The 20,259-nt window shown below is 31.4% G+C and overlaps 3 protein-coding genes across 3 annotated transcripts; 2 read left to right on the plus strand and 1 right to left on the minus strand.

Annotated features, from left to right (window-relative positions):
• The first annotated feature begins 5,285 nt into the window (after positions 1-5,285).
• LOC106762787 (probable WRKY transcription factor 40) lies at positions 5,286-7,267 on the plus strand. Its single transcript, XM_014646853.2, has 5 exons — positions 5,286-5,623; positions 5,735-5,800; positions 5,980-6,303; positions 6,401-6,517; positions 6,623-7,267. Exons 1-5 carry the CDS (start codon positions 5,549-5,551, stop codon positions 6,956-6,958), a joined length of 918 nt encoding a protein of 305 aa, XP_014502339.1. The 5' UTR covers positions 5,286-5,548; the 3' UTR covers positions 6,959-7,267.
• Positions 7,268-11,209: 3,942 nt separating this feature from the next.
• Positions 11,210-14,020, minus strand: LOC106762856 (ACT domain-containing protein ACR11). Its single transcript, XM_014646946.2, has 10 exons — positions 13,699-14,020; positions 13,330-13,390; positions 13,062-13,187; positions 12,884-12,978; positions 12,235-12,319; positions 12,068-12,127; positions 11,859-11,914; positions 11,668-11,773; positions 11,519-11,587; positions 11,210-11,450 (listed from the first exon to the last, which is right to left on the minus strand). The coding sequence occupies exons 1-10, from the start codon at positions 13,839-13,841 to the stop codon at positions 11,388-11,390; spliced, it is 864 nt and encodes a 287-aa protein (XP_014502432.1). The 5' UTR covers positions 13,842-14,020; the 3' UTR covers positions 11,210-11,387.
• Positions 14,021-16,137: 2,117 nt separating this feature from the next.
• On the plus strand, positions 16,138-20,056 carry LOC106759681 (3-isopropylmalate dehydrogenase 2, chloroplastic). The gene is made up of 11 exons (XM_014642974.2): positions 16,138-16,430; positions 16,508-16,637; positions 16,727-16,838; positions 17,117-17,192; positions 17,321-17,409; positions 18,090-18,176; positions 18,823-18,939; positions 19,070-19,177; positions 19,323-19,376; positions 19,454-19,606; positions 19,714-20,056. Exons 1-11 carry the CDS (start codon positions 16,217-16,219, stop codon positions 19,792-19,794), a joined length of 1,221 nt encoding a protein of 406 aa, XP_014498460.1. The 5' UTR covers positions 16,138-16,216; the 3' UTR covers positions 19,795-20,056.
• Positions 20,057-20,259: the final 203 nt, after the last annotated feature.

Here is a 20,259-nt window from a genome sequence, read left to right on the forward strand (position 1 = left end):
GAGTGAATTTGGAGGTAAACGAGAATGAATTTCGAAGTAAATTTTTTTAATTTGTCATATAAACTAAATCCTACACCAATTCTCACAAACTTTATTTCAAAATTCACTCTCGTTTACCTCTAAATTCACTTAAATAAACAACAACAAAAAATTACTCTCAAATCCACCCAATCACTCTTCCCCAATCATCTCCAATCATCCCCAAGTGAACACACACTGAGAGATGATTGTAATGTTGTTTTAGTTAAGGGATTTGAATGAAAAATTTGTGTTACTTTATGAATGATTGATAGGTATAATAAGTTAAAAAATGTTTAATTAATAAAAAATGTGTTATTACTAATTTGTCCCTGTTGAAATTTGTAATAGATTTAGATTTAAGTAGTAAAAATTATATTAAAATTAAATTAAAAATGCTAATGATAAAAAAATTAAAATTATAAAAATGAAAGATATTCTCCAACTATCAAGTTTGATTTAAGTTTGGGAAGTTCACTTTCACTGATCAAGCTTAGTAACAAAGAAGAAAGTCGTCAAATTTAATAATAGAAGAAAAACTAGTCAAACTCGGTGTAACTTAACAAAGTCAACAACCTCGATAAAATTAACAAACAAGCTCGATAAGCTAGATTTATTTTGATAAACTTGATTTCAATGGTCATAATAGATTTAACAAGAATGGAAACAATTTCATCACTCTTATAATCATTCGCAAAATCAATTATATCACATATTGAACATGTTTCGGTGTTAGAGCCCGAGACCGAACCGACCACTTGGACCAGCTTTCGAGCGTCTGACTCGTCCGTCTTGTCGATATCCTTCGGGAATCAACCTGGAGGCCCTGCAAAGAGAACACTCTGATGCCCAAGTCAGATAGTAGATCAATTAGCTAGGCCAATTTTTAGATTAGATTCGAGATTCCTTTACCTGTCCTGTTATTTATAGACTGCGTATTTGTAACTGACCATTAATTTCATTGATTTGCTGCACCTTCCGTTACATCTCCATCAAGGTCCATGAATGTTCCTACAACCTCATTCTTACCCTGCCCTGCGCCGTTCGGCCCTAAGTTGTACTCATTCTCCAAACTTTGCCAGTCGGACCCGACCGAACTTCCTCCACTGCATTCAGTCTGACCGGTCCGACCGAACCCTCTCCACTATGGAACATAAACACAATCGATTCTATCACACCTAAATGAGAATCGATGATACCATCTCAGTAGAATTGTATAATTGATTCTATTGTATAATTAATTCTACCAATTTCATCACTCAATTATCACTATCATAATCAATTATACATTTCACGAAATCAATTCCATACCGCTTTATAAATCTCTAATTTTCTTTCAAAATAAAAGAAATAATACTTTGATCTTTTGGTTTAAATGAATAGTCCATCTTCTTTAATATATGATGACTGATTTCTTCTCTCATAGAAATATCCTTAACCTTAAGAAAGAGAAAAAACAGATGAAAAATATGATTTCACAGTTGGTTGATATGTAAAAAAGAATATATAATGAAGAAAGATATGAAAAATTTGGAGCGAGAAAAGAAAGTGACAGGAATAATGAGGTTTGGTCAGTCACGTAGAAGTCAATCCTCGTGCACATTCCTTCTGTGTTTGTTTCCCAACTTTTTCTTATTTATTTAATTACCTTTTGGTTGTTAAACTTAAACACAAGAGGAAAGTTGTTCCCATTTTGAGTTCTCCCAAACTGGGCCCACCATTTCTCTCTACTTCCATTCCAAACACGTGCTCACAAATACCACCAACAATGTGAATCCCTTAGACCTATTTTCCAACTTCATTAATCTTTTAACCTTATAATTACAAAATTAGTATTTAATCAGTTAGACATGATAAAAGAAGAAGCAAAAGCAGTGGTGATGGTGAGCGCACGTAAAGATTATAAGATAGAAGAGGATACACGCAACTGAATAATAATGTTATGTACACGTGAGTCTAGCCAGGTCTTTCTTTAGGATTCTTTTTTTGACTAACACCTACCCATTTTTATTTTTTTTTATTTATTTATTACACTAGTAACGTTCTCAATACGCAAACGCAATACTTATAATTTACCTATTCTTTATTTTCTAATAAAAATCTTTAACTATTTTTCATTTTGTAAATTCTTTTCTGCTCCTTTTAAGTAATTTTAGCTACACATTTTATATTTGTCTATCTTACACATTCTGTGCTAACCTTTCTTATTTTAAACTGTAGAAACTGATAAAATATGTATAATTTATTTTAAAAAGGAAAAGATTGGAAAAAAAAAATAGAATCGTGAATAATAATATGCAGAAAGGATTGCGTTTGCGTGGGTTACATCATTTATGGCATCAGTCCTGAATAAATGAAAAGTATTTGGAAAAACAGTATTGGTTGCAGATTAGCCCACGTTGCTTATGTGCATCATTACCTTCCAATTACTAAGTTTTTGTGTGTTTCATGCCGAATTGGTCACTTTTTCACATTAAAAATACTTATATCATTTAAAACCATGAAGCCAAGTCAAGAGAAATTACCAATCACAAACCTTTCTTAATTACTATCATATCGTTAATTTATGGTCAATATAACTCCTCAGAAAATATATACATAGGGAATGTGGGACTAAAAATATTAATGATGAGGGTGCCACAACGATGATATAACAAATTTAACAAAAATAAATTTTATTAAAAAAGTAATATATGTACATATATTTTTTACATTTTTAGGTAAAGTAAAAGTGAAGATTTTGTTATATTGTAATGATATAGATATTGGTTTTGAAGTGGTATGAATTGGGTGGGTTGGTGTTGATGAAAAGGTGGCGTAATTAATTGGAGAAGGGAGAGAAAAAAAAGGGGTTCGTTCATGAATGTGAACTCAGAAAAAAAAAAAAAAAAACATGTAAGCTTTCTTGTGGGTTCAATTCAATGGATTGACTAATGTGCTTCCTTCCTTTGGTCATGGTCCATTTGTGGGTCTCCCTTCTTGTACTTTCTTCAATTACCTTTCTCCCTTTTTCCCTTTAATTTTTATCCCGCACCCATTTATTCACTTACAACTCATACCACCAAATCCATTTTTTTTAAGGATAAAGATACTTTCACATTCAAATCCTAATAAAATTTTGACATCGGACACATGTTATAAGCTAATTGATCTGTGCGTTTCATTTTTTTTAAACATTAAACACACGGACCAATTGACTTATGACACGTATCCGGTGTAAAAAATTTGTTAGAATTTGAGTGTCAAAGTATCATTATCATTTTTTTAATTCCACACAAACATCAAATTTATATATATATACCAAATCCATTTAAATCTTAGGTTTAATAGGTTCGGAGGTCCCTATATTTGGAGGTTTGTTTCAATTGGGTCCTCCAATTTTTGAAGTAATCAATTAGGTCCTTAATTTTGTCAATTTGAATCAATAAAAGCCTTTCTGTTAAATGCAGTTAACGCCGTGAAGTTTTTGAACATGTGGCACGCTGACGCTTCCAGGTGGCATCGTTTCAAGTGCATAGGTGGATTATAAAAGGGTGAAATCCGTAAATTAAAAGGGTGTATTTGAAGGTGAAATTCCTAAATTAAAAGGGATTTCACCCTTTTATAATTCACCTATGCACTTGAAACAGTGCCACCTGGAAGCGTCAGCGTGCCACATGTTGGCGTTAACTGCATTTAACATAAAGCAAATTGACAAAATTAGAGACCTAATTGATCACTTTCAAAATTGGAGGACCCAATTGAAATAAACCCCTAAATATAGGGAACTCCGAACCTATTAAACCTAAATCTTATAATGTTTTTCTTAGTCATATATATTGAAGATGGAGTGAAGAAAAATAAGACATTTGCACCGAAAGTATCACCTCGAACTCTCATTTGTCTTTTTGCCCATTCCAAAACAACTTGCTTCCGTTCTGCTGTTTCACTACCAACGTTTTTCATATCAACCCTTTTCCTCAATATAAAAAAGAAAAAACCACCCAAAGGATTAAATAAAAATCATAATTTAACTCGTCCCATCATTGTACCTTTTTCTGTAATTTCCAATTCATCACTTTCTATTTTACATTTAAATCTAGAAACATTATAAACGTTGTATTCTTTTATGGAAATCTACACATGACTTGTTTAATTTCTAACCCTTTTTATGTTTAGTTAATTTCTTTCTTGTTTGGGTTATTTGACGTTCAATAAACTTACGTTTTTATCATACGAATCTATTTTTCTTCCATATTTAGAGTCAATGATAATGAATTATTATAAGAAAGAGGTGGCATACCTAGATAAAATCAGCCACTTAGTAAAGGATAAGATTTAACTAAATAAAAGAACCTAGTATACGAATTAAAACACTCTCACGATTTTTTCAAATCCATCTATCATAAACTAAATTTTCATACTTTTTTTTTTCAGATAATTCAATCATCAACCACTCCTACGGATATCTTCAACGCAAGGTAAATTACGAATCAGTCTTGCATGTCCAAAAAAAAAAAAACATAATTTAATACAAAACATAAAAAAGTGTAATAATTTATTTCGGTAAATTCTAATAATTGAAACGATACATGACGCAACGTGGAAAATGTTTGGAATAGTAACCTTGACAAGAAATAAAGAAAGGACCCACCAGGAAACAAAAGTATGACCAGGACAAATTAAGACGACTTCGGGTCAATATAAAACTTCTATCGACTTCTCATTTTTTAAATATCTATCACTATTTTCAATATTTTTTGCTAAAATAAGTTGATTTTTATTTGTAAAGAATATAAGACTGTTGAGTGATAGAAAAATAATTAGTTATTATGAAATTAACATACATTATATTTTGGTTGGTAGGGTCGGGGTTAAATCTTCTTATACGATTTGATGTAGTAGAGTATGATGTAGTATCTGTAATGAATAATTTAGTGCAGAATTTTCAAGGCGGGCTTGACTTTGAAATTTGAATTCCATTTCATGTACCTACAATTTCACCGACATATATTTCTGACGTCAACCCTATTCCTTTTAATAATAATATTATATTATTTGTTATTTATTTTAGAAAATAATAAATGGAGTGACACGTTCTTCTTATCTTGTTTAGTAGTATAGTCCAATGCTAGCTCTCTAAGTATATATAATAAGGACGTGTTGAAATTCAAATAATAATAATAATAAATGAAAAATTAAAATGCCAGCTCTGAAACAGACAAGTAGTTGGATAGATTGGTAGTGTCGTCTTCTTCTCTCTCCTTCCTCTCAGTTTCCTTCTTCAACTTGTGCTCCTTTCAACTTGCGCTCTCGCTTTCTTCCCCTTATATAAGCCTCTTTCAATTCGTTTACTACAAACTTCACAAATTTTGAATCTTTCACCTTTCTCTATATTCTCTTCATCTGGGTATTGCTTGATTTCAAATAAATCTATCTACAATTTGACTTTTTTGCGTAAAACAAGAGCTTTTCAGAATTGAAGCTTTATACAGGAGTGTTAATATCACGGAAAAAAGCTTCTTCTTCTCTTTGACTTTAATTGCAAATCATGGATTATTCATCACGGATTAACACTTCATTGGATCTCAATCTCAATCCTCGCAGGCTGCACGAAGAACTTCCCGTAAGTGTAAACAATCCATTCCGATGATGTGAAGATCTTCTGTCAGTTGTTCACATCAGAATAATGTTTGATATGGGAAATAATTCTTTCTTCTGTGTCTGTTCATTTCAGAAAAAGGAGGTGGAACACAATTTTTTCTCTTTGGGGGTGAAGAAATCTTCTGTAAAAGAACAGCAGGTTAGTTAGTTCTGCCAAATCCTCTTCTTTAAGCTGTCTTTTATTTGGGTTCTTCCGAAGCTCACCATTTGTTTGAGCAATTCTCTTATTAGTAATTAAGTTCAGTGTGGAAACTAGATATAGGCTCTTTTTCCCCTTTTTAGAGCTGCATAATGATCACGTGTGTGCTGCCATTTCAGTCTTCCAGTGCCTTGGTGGAGGAGCTGAAGCGGGTGAGTGCAGAAAACAAGAAGTTGACCGAAATGCTGACGGAGATGTGTGAGAACTACAACGCTATGCGAAGCAATTTGATGGAATATATGAGAAAGAATCCTGATAAGGAGCAAAGCTCGTCGAAGAAAAGGAAGTCAGAAAACAGCTTCAACAATAGTGCTCCGAAGAGCATGCACGGAAACTCCGAGAGCAGCTCAACCGATGAAGAATCATGCAAGAAACCAAAGGAAGACATCAAGTCACCAGTTTCAAAAGTTTACGTGAGGACAGAAGCATCTGATACAAGCCTGGTAAGATTCTGAGCATAAAACATATATGTAAGTGGTAGGAACCATTAAGACTGTTGTGCATTAGTTTGACAGGCTTTTTATTTTTTCGTGTTTCAAGATTGTGAAAGATGGATATCAGTGGAGGAAATACGGACAAAAGGTTACCAGGGATAACCCTTCTCCAAGAGCTTACTTCAAGTGCTCTTTTGCTCCAAGCTGCCCGGTCAAAAAGAAGGTAATTTATCCATGAACTAATCAAATTAAGAATAACTAAGCATTCAAACTCCTCTATATGGAACTGGATCTGAAGCTAAATTTGTGTTTGTGATTCAATATTCAGGTGCAAAGAAGTGTGGATGATCAATCTGTTCTGGTTGCAACGTATGAAGGAGAGCACAATCATCCCCACCCTTCTCAAATGGAGCCAACCGCAGGCTCCAATCGTGGTGTGACCCCATGTTCAGGGTCTCTCAGCTCTTCCGCACCAACAACAGTTACCCTTGACTGGACAAAATCCAAGTCCAGCACCGATTCCAAGAACATAACTCCCAAAATGGATGCACCACAAATCCCTCAGGTTTTGGTAGAACAGATGGCCACTTCCCTGACCAAGGATCCTAATTTCAGAGCAGCACTACTTGCCGCAATCTCAGGAAAAATGTTGCACAATAATTGAGTAGAAGAAAATGACTGAACTCGGTGTCAAGTTTTCTATAAATGGATCGATCGTGTTTAGAGAATAGGATCTCTATGTAAATACAACATAGGACATTATTGGGACATATTCTAGCTGATTACGCATTTGCTAAATCAGTCTCGGCTCAATCTTTTCCATTCTTCTGCATCGGGGTAAACTAGGACAGTTAAAATTACGTTTCTTTTAAGTTCTTGCGAATTTTCTGCGGCATACAAAAGCAAAGAAAAACTTTGCTTCAAAAACTGTATAATTCTATCGATAATACAATATCTTCTTTTCATTTCCCAACTCTTTATTTGGAACACTGATTCTTCCTTGTTATACCAGAAAGATTAATAATCAAAAGGATGCAACGATCTTCACTTACACAAACTATATTTCACATCATAATCTATAAATCAAACATGGAAGGAAAAATGACATGTTATTTATTAGACAGTTCAGCTAGTAGTCGATCCTTCCAAAGTTAATTTGAAAGTCACAGAATTGATTGTTTTGTTTGTACCAGTTGTTCCCAACCAAACATGTCATATATGATCTGTTAAACAGGTTGAAGAAGTATCTAAACAAAACCACGTTGAATCCAATTTGGAAATGTATAGATGTCAGACAATTGCAGAAGACGGTTTCTTCTTGATTAGATCAATGTTCCTGTCTGACAAACTAAAGATAGTAGTTTTGTAACAAGAAGATGTGGTGATTTGTTGGCCAAGTATATGTGAAGGACTGAATTTCCGAGTGCTTGAAGCTGTTTGCTATTTTATCAACCAATTAAGAAATTGATACTTGTCTTGTCTGCGACCATAACACAAGTTGATTTTCTCAACTACTTCTCTTTCAATACTTCAATCTGGGTCTTAGGAATCAGGTTCCTTTCATATTTCATAATAATTTCTCATTGGTAGGTAGCAGAGAAGTTTGAAAAAAGAATCAGTTGTTTAAGGCTGTCTCTCACTCACCTCATTCATTGCTTTTTTTGTATGGTACGCATGGCATGTAAGTGTTCTTTCCATTATATATCTACCAATCTTGTATATCTTTCACATGTATAATATAATGGGGTTAAATATCTTTTTAGTTTCTGTACTTTGGGGCAATTTTGATTTTAGTCTATTTTCAAATTAAGATACAATTTAGTCTTTCAATTTTAGAAAACTCTGATTTTAGTCCTTTTAATCAATTTTTTTTTAATTTTATTTAATGTTTCTAACGCGTTTCTCAATTAAGATTAAAGCAAAAATGTGTCAAACAGTGTAAACAATCCAAATGCTATAATGAAACGTGCTTGAAACAATAAATAAAGTTAAAAAAATTGGTAAAAAAGACTATAACCAAAATTTTCTAAAGTTGAAAGATTAAATTGTACCTTAATTTGAAAATGGACTAAAACCAAAATTGTCCCAAAGTATAGGGACTAAAAACCCTAATATAATGGTACGAGAATGTTATGAAGAGTAATAATAGGATAATGTATATTTACATTAACTTTGTTATATATTGCAAAAAAATAAAATGGTTATAAGAGAATAAATATTTGTAATTTTAAGAAAAATAAATAAAATATACAGAAAAAAAAAATGTTAAATTAATGTAAAAGAATTGTATGTCAAAAATATTACTTCTCATATAATTATATTTATAAAATATAAATTATAATATTATAGTATATTCCTTTCCCAGATAGGAAAGATTAGATGTGAAAAAAAAGAGAAGAGGATTGTAGTGCATTTTTGGACCAGCAGATTAAAGTGATAAAAAGTCATTGCCAATTTAGAAATTAGAGAAGCAGTGACATATGTTGGCATTAAACTGTTGCCATTACTTGCTTGCCATTATACATAGGTCTATATTTTAGAATATAAATGTTTTTTTAGTTAAAGAAAAAACTTGAGAAAATGAAAATAAATTACTTTACAAATATTATTTATTAATTGTAAAGAATACTTATAAAATTAAGTAAACAAGTTAGTAAAATTATTTTTAAAAACAAATATTGAAAATTAATAATTTTATTAAAAAATCATCACAAATATCCTTCACTTCTTTATATAACACATGATTTTCTCTCTCAAATTTTCACAGAAATCATCTCAAATCACTTATAATAAGCATACAATTCTTATAAGTTAATTCAAATAATTCCTTTTAAATAATAAATTATCTCCACCAAATAATATAGGGTTAAATATGTTTTTAGTCCTTATATTTTGGGGCGATTTTAGTTTTAGTCCCTCTTTCACACTAAGGTATAATTTAATCCTTCAACTTTAGAAAACTCTGGTTTTAGTCTTTTTTACCAATTTTTTTTAACTTTATTTGTTATTTCAAGCACGCTTCATTATAGCATTTGGAATGTTTATACTGTTTGACACATTTTTGCTTCAATGTTAACTAAGAAAAATTACCCCAAACTACAGGGCCTAAAAACATATTTAACCCAATAATATAAGGTTAAATATTTTTTTTCACATTATTATAAAAATATCTCTTTAGTTCCTAAATTAAATTATAAAATGTTTAATTTTTATATTATATGAAAATTATGTAAAATACCAATCCTAACAAACGGTATGTGAGATGTTTCCCATGTTACAAACAAAAATATAACATTTATATACTGTTTGTTAAGAAAGATATTTTAAATGATTTTTAATATTTGATATTCAGCTTAAAGACAAAACATAATATTTTATAATAGTTTGGGAACGAAAAATACTTTTAACGTTTTTGTCAATCTTTTTATATGAATAGGTTTAAAATACCTTATTTTTTTTAGATAATTTATCTAAAAAAGTAATGTTTAGTAATTTAAATTTTTTAGTTATTTTGTTCTCTATTTCGAAAAAATATTTAAGAAAAGAAGAAGAAAGTTTCGGTCAAGATGTTTTTTTTTTCATATCTCGAATAATATATTATTTCCGTAATATATTCTTTACTTTGATATATATGTGCTGATTATTGTCTTAGTAAAGCTATGGTAGTTTGTGCCATCATGGTTGTACTCATTCCTATTTATTATAATAATAATAATAATCTTTGTTCAATATAATTTTTAGAATGTATATTAGCTTTAAATAACTATTCTATTTGGAGATATAAGTATTATTGTTTTTCTGTCTATTTAACAATTTTTTTATAGTTTATATAATAAATATAAATGTAATTTTTATATATTTTTAGGAACAATAGTAACGATATTATAAGGTTTTTACCTATATAGTCTTTACAGTTAAACTATTTTTTCGTTTTAGTTCATTGGCTTAAAAAAATTACTTTTTTTTAGATGATTGATGAAAATGAAGTGAAAAGAGAAAAGAAAGAACTATAATGCAAATGCGTTTAATTAAAAAGAAAAAATTGAGGAAGAAGTTGAATTATTATTTATAATGATATACGATGATATATATTTATATTGTAAAGGTAAAATAGTTATAAAAATAAAAGTAAATTTTTGTAATTTTTAAAAAAGTAAAAAAATAACATTAAATGAATACAAAAGAGTTGCGCATGTGAAAATATCATTTATTTTTTTATGATAATTAAAATTTAGTTTTAGAAAGTTCAAAATCGAATTGTATTTGCGAATTAGATGAATGCATAAATTATGGGAGTAGTTATGCTTTTTGAAAATGTGGAAAACTTTCATTATCATAATCTACTAAACTAATGCATGATTGACTATGTAGTTGTCTTTTGAGTTTGTCACTACAAAGGCAAAAAGTATATATTCAATCTTTGCTAACCTAACTTTCTTTGATATTATTTTATTATTTGAAAAATATTATTTAATCAATATTTGAAAAAATAAGGTAACGAGTACATTATACATACAAGTATATAAAATAAGTACATTTATCATTCTTCGATAAAAATGAAAACAAGGTAAAAGAAATTATATTCATTATCTATTAAAACAAAAACGACTTTAGAAATAAAATAGAATAATTTAATTAAGAAAGGAATTTTATAAAATTTTAAACTCGACTTAATTAAAATAAATAAAGTCGAAGATTAAAATAGTTAAATACTAAATGTCTTTTATATGGTCAAAAGTAGATGGAGTCAGAGTCAAAATCTTCAACCCCTGAACCCCAAACACTACTTTGGATTGGTTGGCTTTCAAATGGGTTAGACTTATCCATTCAACCCAATCCAATTGTTGTAGGCAGCCAAGTCAACCCCAATCTCCTGTATTCTTAAATTAAAGATAGCCAATTAATAAAAAATAAATAAAAAAAATCAGAAACAAGTTTAAAATAAGAAATTGGCAACGTTGACTTTACAATGATTCACAGTTTTATCAAATTTTATCAGTAAAAGCAGTATAAATGGAGAAGAATACATGGTGCAATTATATTCCAGAGGATGTGTTGCAGTTGTTGTTGTTGAAAGTTGTGATAATTGGCACTCAAAAACTAGATTCTTCAGTCGAAGGTCGCCTCAAGAAATATCTCAAACTGTTAACAAGAACCTAAAAATATACAATATAATTTAATCATGATCCATCGATGGTTTAACAAAATTTAAAAAAGTGTTTACCTGCTGGAGAGGCTTGATGAGAGCTTTATTCTTGTAGTTCACATGAAACTTTGCCTTAGCCAAGAGTCCCTGAGTTTGGTTTAAGGTTGAATGTTTAGGAGTGAAAAAATGATTAACATATGATTAATTTAGTTAACTACATTACATACCTCAGTGTCAAATTCTCCAGATTCAACAGCAATGTTAATGTCAGTAATAATCTTTACAAGATCCACCAGTAATCCAGGTCGATCTGCTGTCTCCACATACAGCAAACTGCAGAAAACAAAGCTCAAATTCATTAACAATTATGTTGTTATTATATTGATAATGTGAGTTTCAAGTTTCAACTAAGCATCACCTTCTATCTGGGCCATCATCGGATATGGTTATGTGGGTTGCTATCTCTACATCAACCTGAAACATTTTAACAAAATTCAGACCTTGTTCCACCAATAACAAAGCAGAGGGATCTCAAATAACCAGTTTTGATCACAGAGTGTTATTGTTGTGTTCATTCAAATTAGCACTTCAGAAGTGAAAGTTGGGTAGGCAAGTTTTAATCATCACCTGCTCCGGTGGAGCCACAAGTCCAAAAGCTGCTCCCAGAGCTAATTGGGCGCTTGATTCCTGCACCATTTTCAATCACATCAACAATAATCCCTCCACCTTTCTAACCAAGCCATGCATGCATGCTTCAAGATAACATAAGAATGAGAGTTTCTGAAAACACATACCGGGTGATACTGAATCATTTTATTTAAAATTGTCAAACGGATTGCCTCTAATAACTCCGGATCTTCCACTTTTCTACCAGAATCACTGCAAACAAAGCTCCATTAACACGATCAATCATAGGTGAAATAGAACCAATCAGCAGCTTCATTAATAAATTTATGGTACATAGTTTAATTTAATTATAGAGCCTAATTCAGAAGGCTGTTTCAATGTAAATAATGGACATGATTAGAAGCTTTCCCAGTTTAGTAGCCATCTCGAGAACTTGTACTGTGATAATAATTAAGGCTTAAAATTTGTCAATGATGTGCTTCTGCTAATCTCTTCATCCATTCTGTGGAAAAATATTAAATATATATTTTTTTCATTTTTAGACGGACAGATAGATAGATTCCGTCTCTCTTAACAGACAAGAAGATAAGGTAGGATAGCATCAAATTTTGGCCATTCTTTTTAGACATTATAGGGAGCCAACAGCTTAGTTCTTGAACATGTTATTCCCATTGATGAAAGATGAACCTTATTACCAATCGCAGCAATAGCATACTTGAGAAATAAAAATACGCGAGATGAGTAATTTGAAGCCTACCCTCTTTTTTCCTGTTATTCCTTTTAAACAAATAATTGGTTCTAGAATACGGTCCTTACGCTTTTGTGATGGAAAACTTGTTGTGCTTGCCAGAAGAATCCAAAAACACATTTGCCTTAACAACATTCAGCCCCAAGTTTTTCAACGCATTCATCTGCAATAGAGCTTATAGTCAGTTTTAGTAATACTCATATTATCCAAAATGAAAGTAAAAAGAGAGCGAGTGGCTTCAATTACAGTGTCAAGAAGAGCACCAAGGCGATCACCAAAGGTTATCTCAACCACCGTTGCATCTGGATCAGAGTCTTGATCAATTATAACTATCGGAGTTGGAATGGTATCAGTCTCTCCTTGATTCCCATCCTGTTCTCCAAACAAAAGTTGAACTCAAATGTTTCAGTGGTGAGAGTCACCAACCATCAGAAAAATGAAGTAGGTAGTGCCTATATATTCACATGCAATAAATGAATGACAACCATATTCGTTGATTTTGCTAAATATATACCTCCACAGTACCAGTAACTGTTGATGCTCGTGGGATGATTGTTATTCCTGAAGATGATAATCTGACAAAATGGTACATACAATTAACACAAATAATTGGGGTGCACTCCTAGCTGCTTTACTCTCACTTCACTTTGCAACTTCTATAATTCCTCGACAAATTGAAGATACGAATCAACCAACATCTTTCACTACTCATCTTATATATTCCTAACTAATAATTTATAATTAAGAGGCCAAACATACTTTTAATCGATTCATTACGTGAAGTGAAGCATTATTACAGCAGAAACTGTCAACCCAATAGAAGCTAGTTGGAATTTCGCCATACACAAGACAGGCAACAGAAAATTAGAATTAGCATATATACCTTGTTTTGTGAGTAATGTAACATAGTTTGGTAGCATCAGCAGCAGAGGAGCTCTTGAAGACAGTGGTTTTTTCAAAAGCTCTGAAGGTGTTATCAGAACTCAAGTGAAGTCCAAGACTGCAAGCAGCCATGGCTACAGCCATTTTGATGAAAGAAAAAGTGGGGCAGTGGTTGAGGAAGAGAGAGAAGAAAAATGGAAGATCAGGGAGAGCATAAAAATGGTTTCTTTATCTGCCTGAAATCAACTGATAATGTTGTTGGTTGAGCCTTTATAGATTTGAACAAGAACATAAACAGCGACACCTTTGGTGGAGAATTAAGATGTGTGTGAAACAGAGTAGCATGATACGTAGGAACAGATAAAATCGGTCCCTACTCACTTTAATGTTGTATATCCACAAATATCACCTAAACTTATCTCATTTCATAACATTACCTATTACATGTTCTCACTTTCTAATTTTTCACCTTTAGGAATAAATTTTAAACTTTTTAAAAAATAATTTTTAAAATAAAATTTGTATCTACATATATATTTTAAATAGTTTTTAAATTTCTTTGATTTAGCCAATCTGCTCCTCAACAAATAAATGAATGCTGAAACATTTGTTGTTTTTAATATTTCTATTAATTCTTTGTTTCAAACCTATAAATGAATAATCATCTATTAAAGTAGTAACACTCTCCTTACTAATTTCTTTTCATGTTTTTAATCTTACACAAGACAGGTCTAATACCCACTCAATTTGTTATTCTCTCAGTTATTTGTCTTGTGTAACTTTTCATTAATTATTACTGTATAATTATACTATAAAAAAGAATATAAAATTTTAAGAAAAAAAGGCATAAAATAATTCACTAAATCAAAATATATATTTACATATAAAAAAATATTATATATAAGAGAAATTTACTACTAAATTAATCTTAAGGAAACAAAATTATTGATTACATATAATATTATATTTAAGTTTATTTGATTTTGTATCGATTATTTAATAATTTTGGATTAATGGTATATGAGAATGACTATAATGATCAGGTGAGAAATTGAGTGACTATAAATTACGATTAAATTTGATAGAGATTAACTTACAACAAAGTGTAATTATAATTAATTTAACTATGATTAGATTATTAGTGATTCAAAGTTCATTTTAAAATTGATAAATATATATTTTATATAAAAAATAAAATAATTACATCTATTACACATTAATTATTAAAATTGTTATTTTAATATTAAAGTATTTTGTGTAAGTAACTTTCTATTTTAACTAAAAATGAATCAACAAATAAATAACTTGAACTCTAGTTTTAACATTTCGTCAAATTAGATAATAATATTTATGATTTCCAACCTTTTAATTAAACCATAGAAGACAAGAAATAATGCTTGTGAATATATGAACAAATTTAAAAATACTCTTTTAATTAGCCCAATAATCCTTGATCCACACCAAAGTTTCTTTAATATCAGAAATTGTGTTGTGTTAGGGTTTGCACAGGCAGTCAATGCATTTTAGCTTGTTGGGCCTTGCAACACGTGCCAAATGATGGATAATGCGTCTTCCCACTTATTAAATAAAGGATTAAATATGATTTTAGTTCCTATATTTTGAGACGATTTTGGTTTTAGTCCATTTTTAAATTATGGTACAATTTAGTCCTTCAACTTTAGAAAACTCGTGTTTGAAATAACAAATAAAATTAAAAAAAAAAATTGATAAATAAAACTAAAACCAGAGTTTTTTAAACTTGAAGGACTAAATTGTACCATAGTTTTAAAAATGAACTAAAATCAAAATCGTCTGAAATATAGAAATTAAAAACATATTTAACCCTTAAATAAATAAATAATAACATAAATGCTGATGAATAAAAAAATAGGTTAAGTTCCAAACTGTAATTTAAATAAGTTTCATAAAATATTTTAAAAAATTATTTTTACAAAGGAAATTTTGCTAAGTAGTCAAGATTTTCATGAATTAAAAAGTCTTATAATCGAAGAAGTTCTTTTTTTTTTTCAAGAAAAACTAAATATTGTAATATTCCATTAAAATTTTAAAAGATTAAAAAGTATTCTTTTTAAATTATTCACCTAAGTTAATTTATTAGTCGTTTTTATTGGAGTTTAAAAATAATTTAAACAATTTCTTTTAGGAACAAAACATGACAACTTTAAAATCTAAAGTGAACATTACCTAATTGATATAACATATATATTATTTCAGTCAACTTAAAATTGAATTAAAAGTTATATAAATTTCAATATTTTTATAAATTTTGTATTAAGGACAAAATGAAAGATCAATGTAACTAAATAAAAATAAAAAAACCTTTCCAAATTTTCCATAAAATTAATTTTTTTAATAATGACTCAAAAAAAAAAAAAAAAAAAACTCTTTCTTCCTTTTTCATACCCAATTTCACCATAACTACAAAGGGAAAAAAAAAAGAAGAGTAAAAGCTTCAGTTCAGTGAGGCAAGCCTGTTGAAAATCGAGAAGAAAAGGAAGATGGCCGCTTCTCTACAACTCCTCCAATTCAAACCATTAAAACCCTCTTTCTCATTCTTCTCACGAAGGTCAGTGTCTCCGATTTGTTCTGCCGCGCCCACTCCTTCGAAGTCGCAGCGTTCCTACACTATCACTCTCCTTCCCGGCGACGGTATCGGCCCCGAAGTCATCTCCGTCGCCAAAGACGTTCTTCTCCTCGCCGGTCATCTCGAAGGTACGGCGCTCTCTCTCTTCGAAATTGCAGCATTTTCAATTTCGATTGGGTAACTAATTTCTGTGTTGTCAAAGCAGGGATCAAATACGAGTTCCGAGAGAGGCTTATAGGTGGAGCTGCGTTGGATGCCACTGGGGTCCCATTACCCGATGAGACACTTTCTGCCGCCAAGCAATCTGATGCTGTTCTGCTTGGTGCTGTTGGAGGGTACTTCACTTTTATTCTTTACTTTTTTCCTTCTTTTCATTTTTGTTATTGCTTTGTGCCTCCTCTTTTTAAAATACATTTACTTGAAGTTATAAATGGGATAACAACGACAAACATCTCAAGCCAGAAACTGCCTTGCTTGGGCTTCGTCAGGAGCTTAAAGTCTTTGCAAATCTCAGGCCTGCGTCTGTATTTCCTCAGGTAATAACTTCATACTTCGTTTTCTCATTCTTGATGGTGAGTGTGAAATTGAGATAAGTATAGGGGGCAAAGTTATTTGCTTTTTGTCTCCTGGAGTTGAACTGCATGTGTTCCGAGATGGATGACAAAAGAAGGACATCTGGGGCACGCTATATAATGTGATAAATGCGAGTGAATAGAGATTTTTTTATTTTTTTTATATTTGTTTCCTTGCTGTCCCCTAATAGTTTTCAACTCATCTCTAGTGTGGTTTTTAATTTGTTTTAATTCTTCTTTAGTTAGTAGATGCTTCAACTTTGAAGAGAGCGGTTGCTGAAGGGGTCGATCTCATGGTTGTAAGGGAACTTACTGGAGGTCTGTGGTGTTATGATTCTATAATATTTAAAATTTGGGGTGTCAAATATTCATCCATTTTGTTAAAATGTGAATATGTGCAGCTAATTCGCTGTGCTAAATCTTTTTTATGCTCTGTTGTTATTTAGGTATCTATTTTGGAAAACCCAGGGGCTTTGACACCAATGAAGATGGTGAAGAGTTTGGTTTTAATACTGAGATTTATGCTGAACACGAGGTATCATAATATTATAAAACGGTTATAAATCCTAATGCATGCTTACTATTGAGCTATAAAAATGTATGTATTACAACATATTAATAAAGGTTACAGACCTTGGTTGGATATTTCTGTGAAAGAGAATTTGAGTGGAGTTTCTTGTGCAATCATTTCAAGAAAGTTGAAAACTATAATTTGACTATAAATATTAGTAGCTGGAGCTGGGGTTTCCTCGAGATCAGTTGTTAAAACATGTAATCATCGTGTTAGGAGTTAGGGAAGATGAAGGGGAAGTTAGCTGAGATAGTTAGCATACTAGTTAGTTAGTTAAGGGACGGGGTACAAAAATTGAGGAGTGTAGAAGAAAGGGATTCATTCAATCTTGTATGTATTCTTTGAGAATTGAGCTTTGCACATTATGACAGAAGAGAATCTCTGTGGAAGAAAATCTTTGGGGAAAGATCTTTTTCTTTTGTTCTGTCAATTAAGTCTTTTTCTTTAACACATTTCTAGTCTAGGAGGAGGGATAAGGGTTTTTACCACTCAAGGGACTTTTACACGCAGATATGCATTTCACTTTTTTCTTTCCCTGAGGGCCCTGAGGGGACTTTTAGTTTTCTTCCGGATCTGTTTCTGTAACTAATTTCCGTATTACATCTGGATCCTGATTCTCTGATCGACTATAATTTATGTACCAGATTGATCGCATAGCTCACGCTGCATTTAAGATAGCTCGAAAGCGTCGTGGGAAACTTTGCTCTGTTGACAAAGCCAATGTACTAGAGGTATTTATTACTGGATTATGCCATGAAACTTACTCAGGAATACTGAGAAGCTTTTGCCTTACTATAATGTGTGTACAGACAGAAAAGAGAGTTCATAGCAGATGCCTTCCAATTGAAAATGGCAGATGCCTCAAATTGCTTAAACTTGAAATTGAAAGATTCAGCCATGCTACAAAGAAAATTCTTAGTTGTTTTCTCTTGTTTAAGATTCAGTTTAGATTAGGTGTTACAGATAACTTTTGAGACAGCTTGGGTTTAAAGCCTGGCTACACTCTTTCTGTTAATATTTTTTTATATTTTTTCAAATAGATGCAAATTTCTATGGTCTATATTTGTGAATAGTTTAGAAGCACGGTTGTATCTGTATGTCTTGCTTATACCTCAGATATATTGTTGTTGATTAGATTGAGATATGCAGTGATAGGTTCTACTCTGTCCCGAGGAACCTGTACAAGGAAATCAAGAATTACACAATGGAAACTATGGAGGTCTTTTGCAGATGCAACTGACATTATATATAGCATTTCCACATTCACTGAATAATATAAATTTATGCATTTTTTGTATCTTGGGGAAATGAACAAGAAGATAATAGTGACAGATTTAGGTCCAGTACCTGCATACTAACTATATTTGAATTTTCCAGGCGTCAATATTATGGAGGAGGAGAGTGTCGGCAATAGCACAAGAATATCCTGATGTTGAACTCTCTCACATGTATGTTGATAATGCCGCAATGCAACTAATTCGCAATCCAAAACAGGTTTGCTTATGGAATAAATTACTGTATTTCGTCTTTTTCATTTATGGCTATGAAAATTTCTACTCAAACGAAAAAATTGTTTGATGATAAAAATGAGGGTGCTGCAATATCTAACCCCGTGCTTTTGCAGTTTGACACCATTGTGACAAACAATATTTTTGGCGATATATTATCGGATGAGGCTTCAATGATCACTGGAAGTATTGGGATGCTTCCTTCTGCTAGCCTTGGGGCTTCGGTATGGAAATAAAAAATCCATAATCAATTATAATTTATATCTCGAGCATGTTTCTCATGTTTATCTAGCAATGCTTCGTGCTATATGTTACTTGCCTCATAACATTATCGGTTTCCTTTTGAACATTGGATATTTATTGGATCAGGGTCCTGGACTTTTTGAACCTATACATGGTTCAGCACCTGATATTGCTGGGCAGGTTGGTTTCTTGTAGTTACATTTTTTTTATCTGCTTAAAATGACATGATTAACAACAGCATAATTATATGCATACAGGACAAGGCAAATCCATTTGCTACTGTTCTCAGTGCTGCAATGCTTTTGAGATATGGCCTAGATGAAGAAAAGGCAGCTCAAAGAATTGAAAATGCAGTGCTGGACACTTTGAACAAAGGATTTCGTACTGGCGACATATATTCTACTGGAACAGTAAGCATCCCTTTCATTAAAATAACATACACATGATTAATTAGCATTGGAGGCTAGAGAAATATTTTGCTAAATTAGGTTGATGTCTGGATTATGTATTGATGCAGAAGCTGGTAGGGTGCAAACAGCTAGGTGAAGAGATAATGAAGTCAGTGGAATCTAATGTTCCTTCTGGTGCCACAGTGTGATTCTAGAATTTATATGAAATCGGCATCTGATGTATCTTGGAGGTCACTACCAAAGGTGGAAAAGTCTCCCTAGCGGGAGATTTGAGGCTGCTTCCTGCTGCATTATGCATGTATTTCAGTTTCCAACCAGCCTATGTATGATTGTACTTTCGAAAGTGTCAAGTTTGTTTTCTTGTTCCCGGCATTGTACTGCTTAATTTAATGCAGATTTACATTTTCATCCATTCTCTAATAAGGAAAGCTATTTTTACTTGCAACAAAATTTGAAACATCTCTTAGTAATTAAATGTTACATTTTTATTATTATGAAGTCAACTCTCGAACAAGATTTATTATTTTTTATAGTTTTTTAAAAGAATTATCTGTTTTAATTAAGAAATATTATTGATGATACAAAAGAAAAATGATATTTTGTCACCCTTATCAAATTAACGCCTACTTAACAATTCTATTTTAATAATATAA

The sequence above is a fragment of the Vigna radiata genome, chromosome 5 (genome assembly GCF_000741045.1).
Source record: "Vigna radiata var. radiata cultivar VC1973A chromosome 5, Vradiata_ver6, whole genome shotgun sequence".
NCBI lineage: Eukaryota > Viridiplantae > Streptophyta > Magnoliopsida > Fabales > Fabaceae > Vigna > Vigna radiata.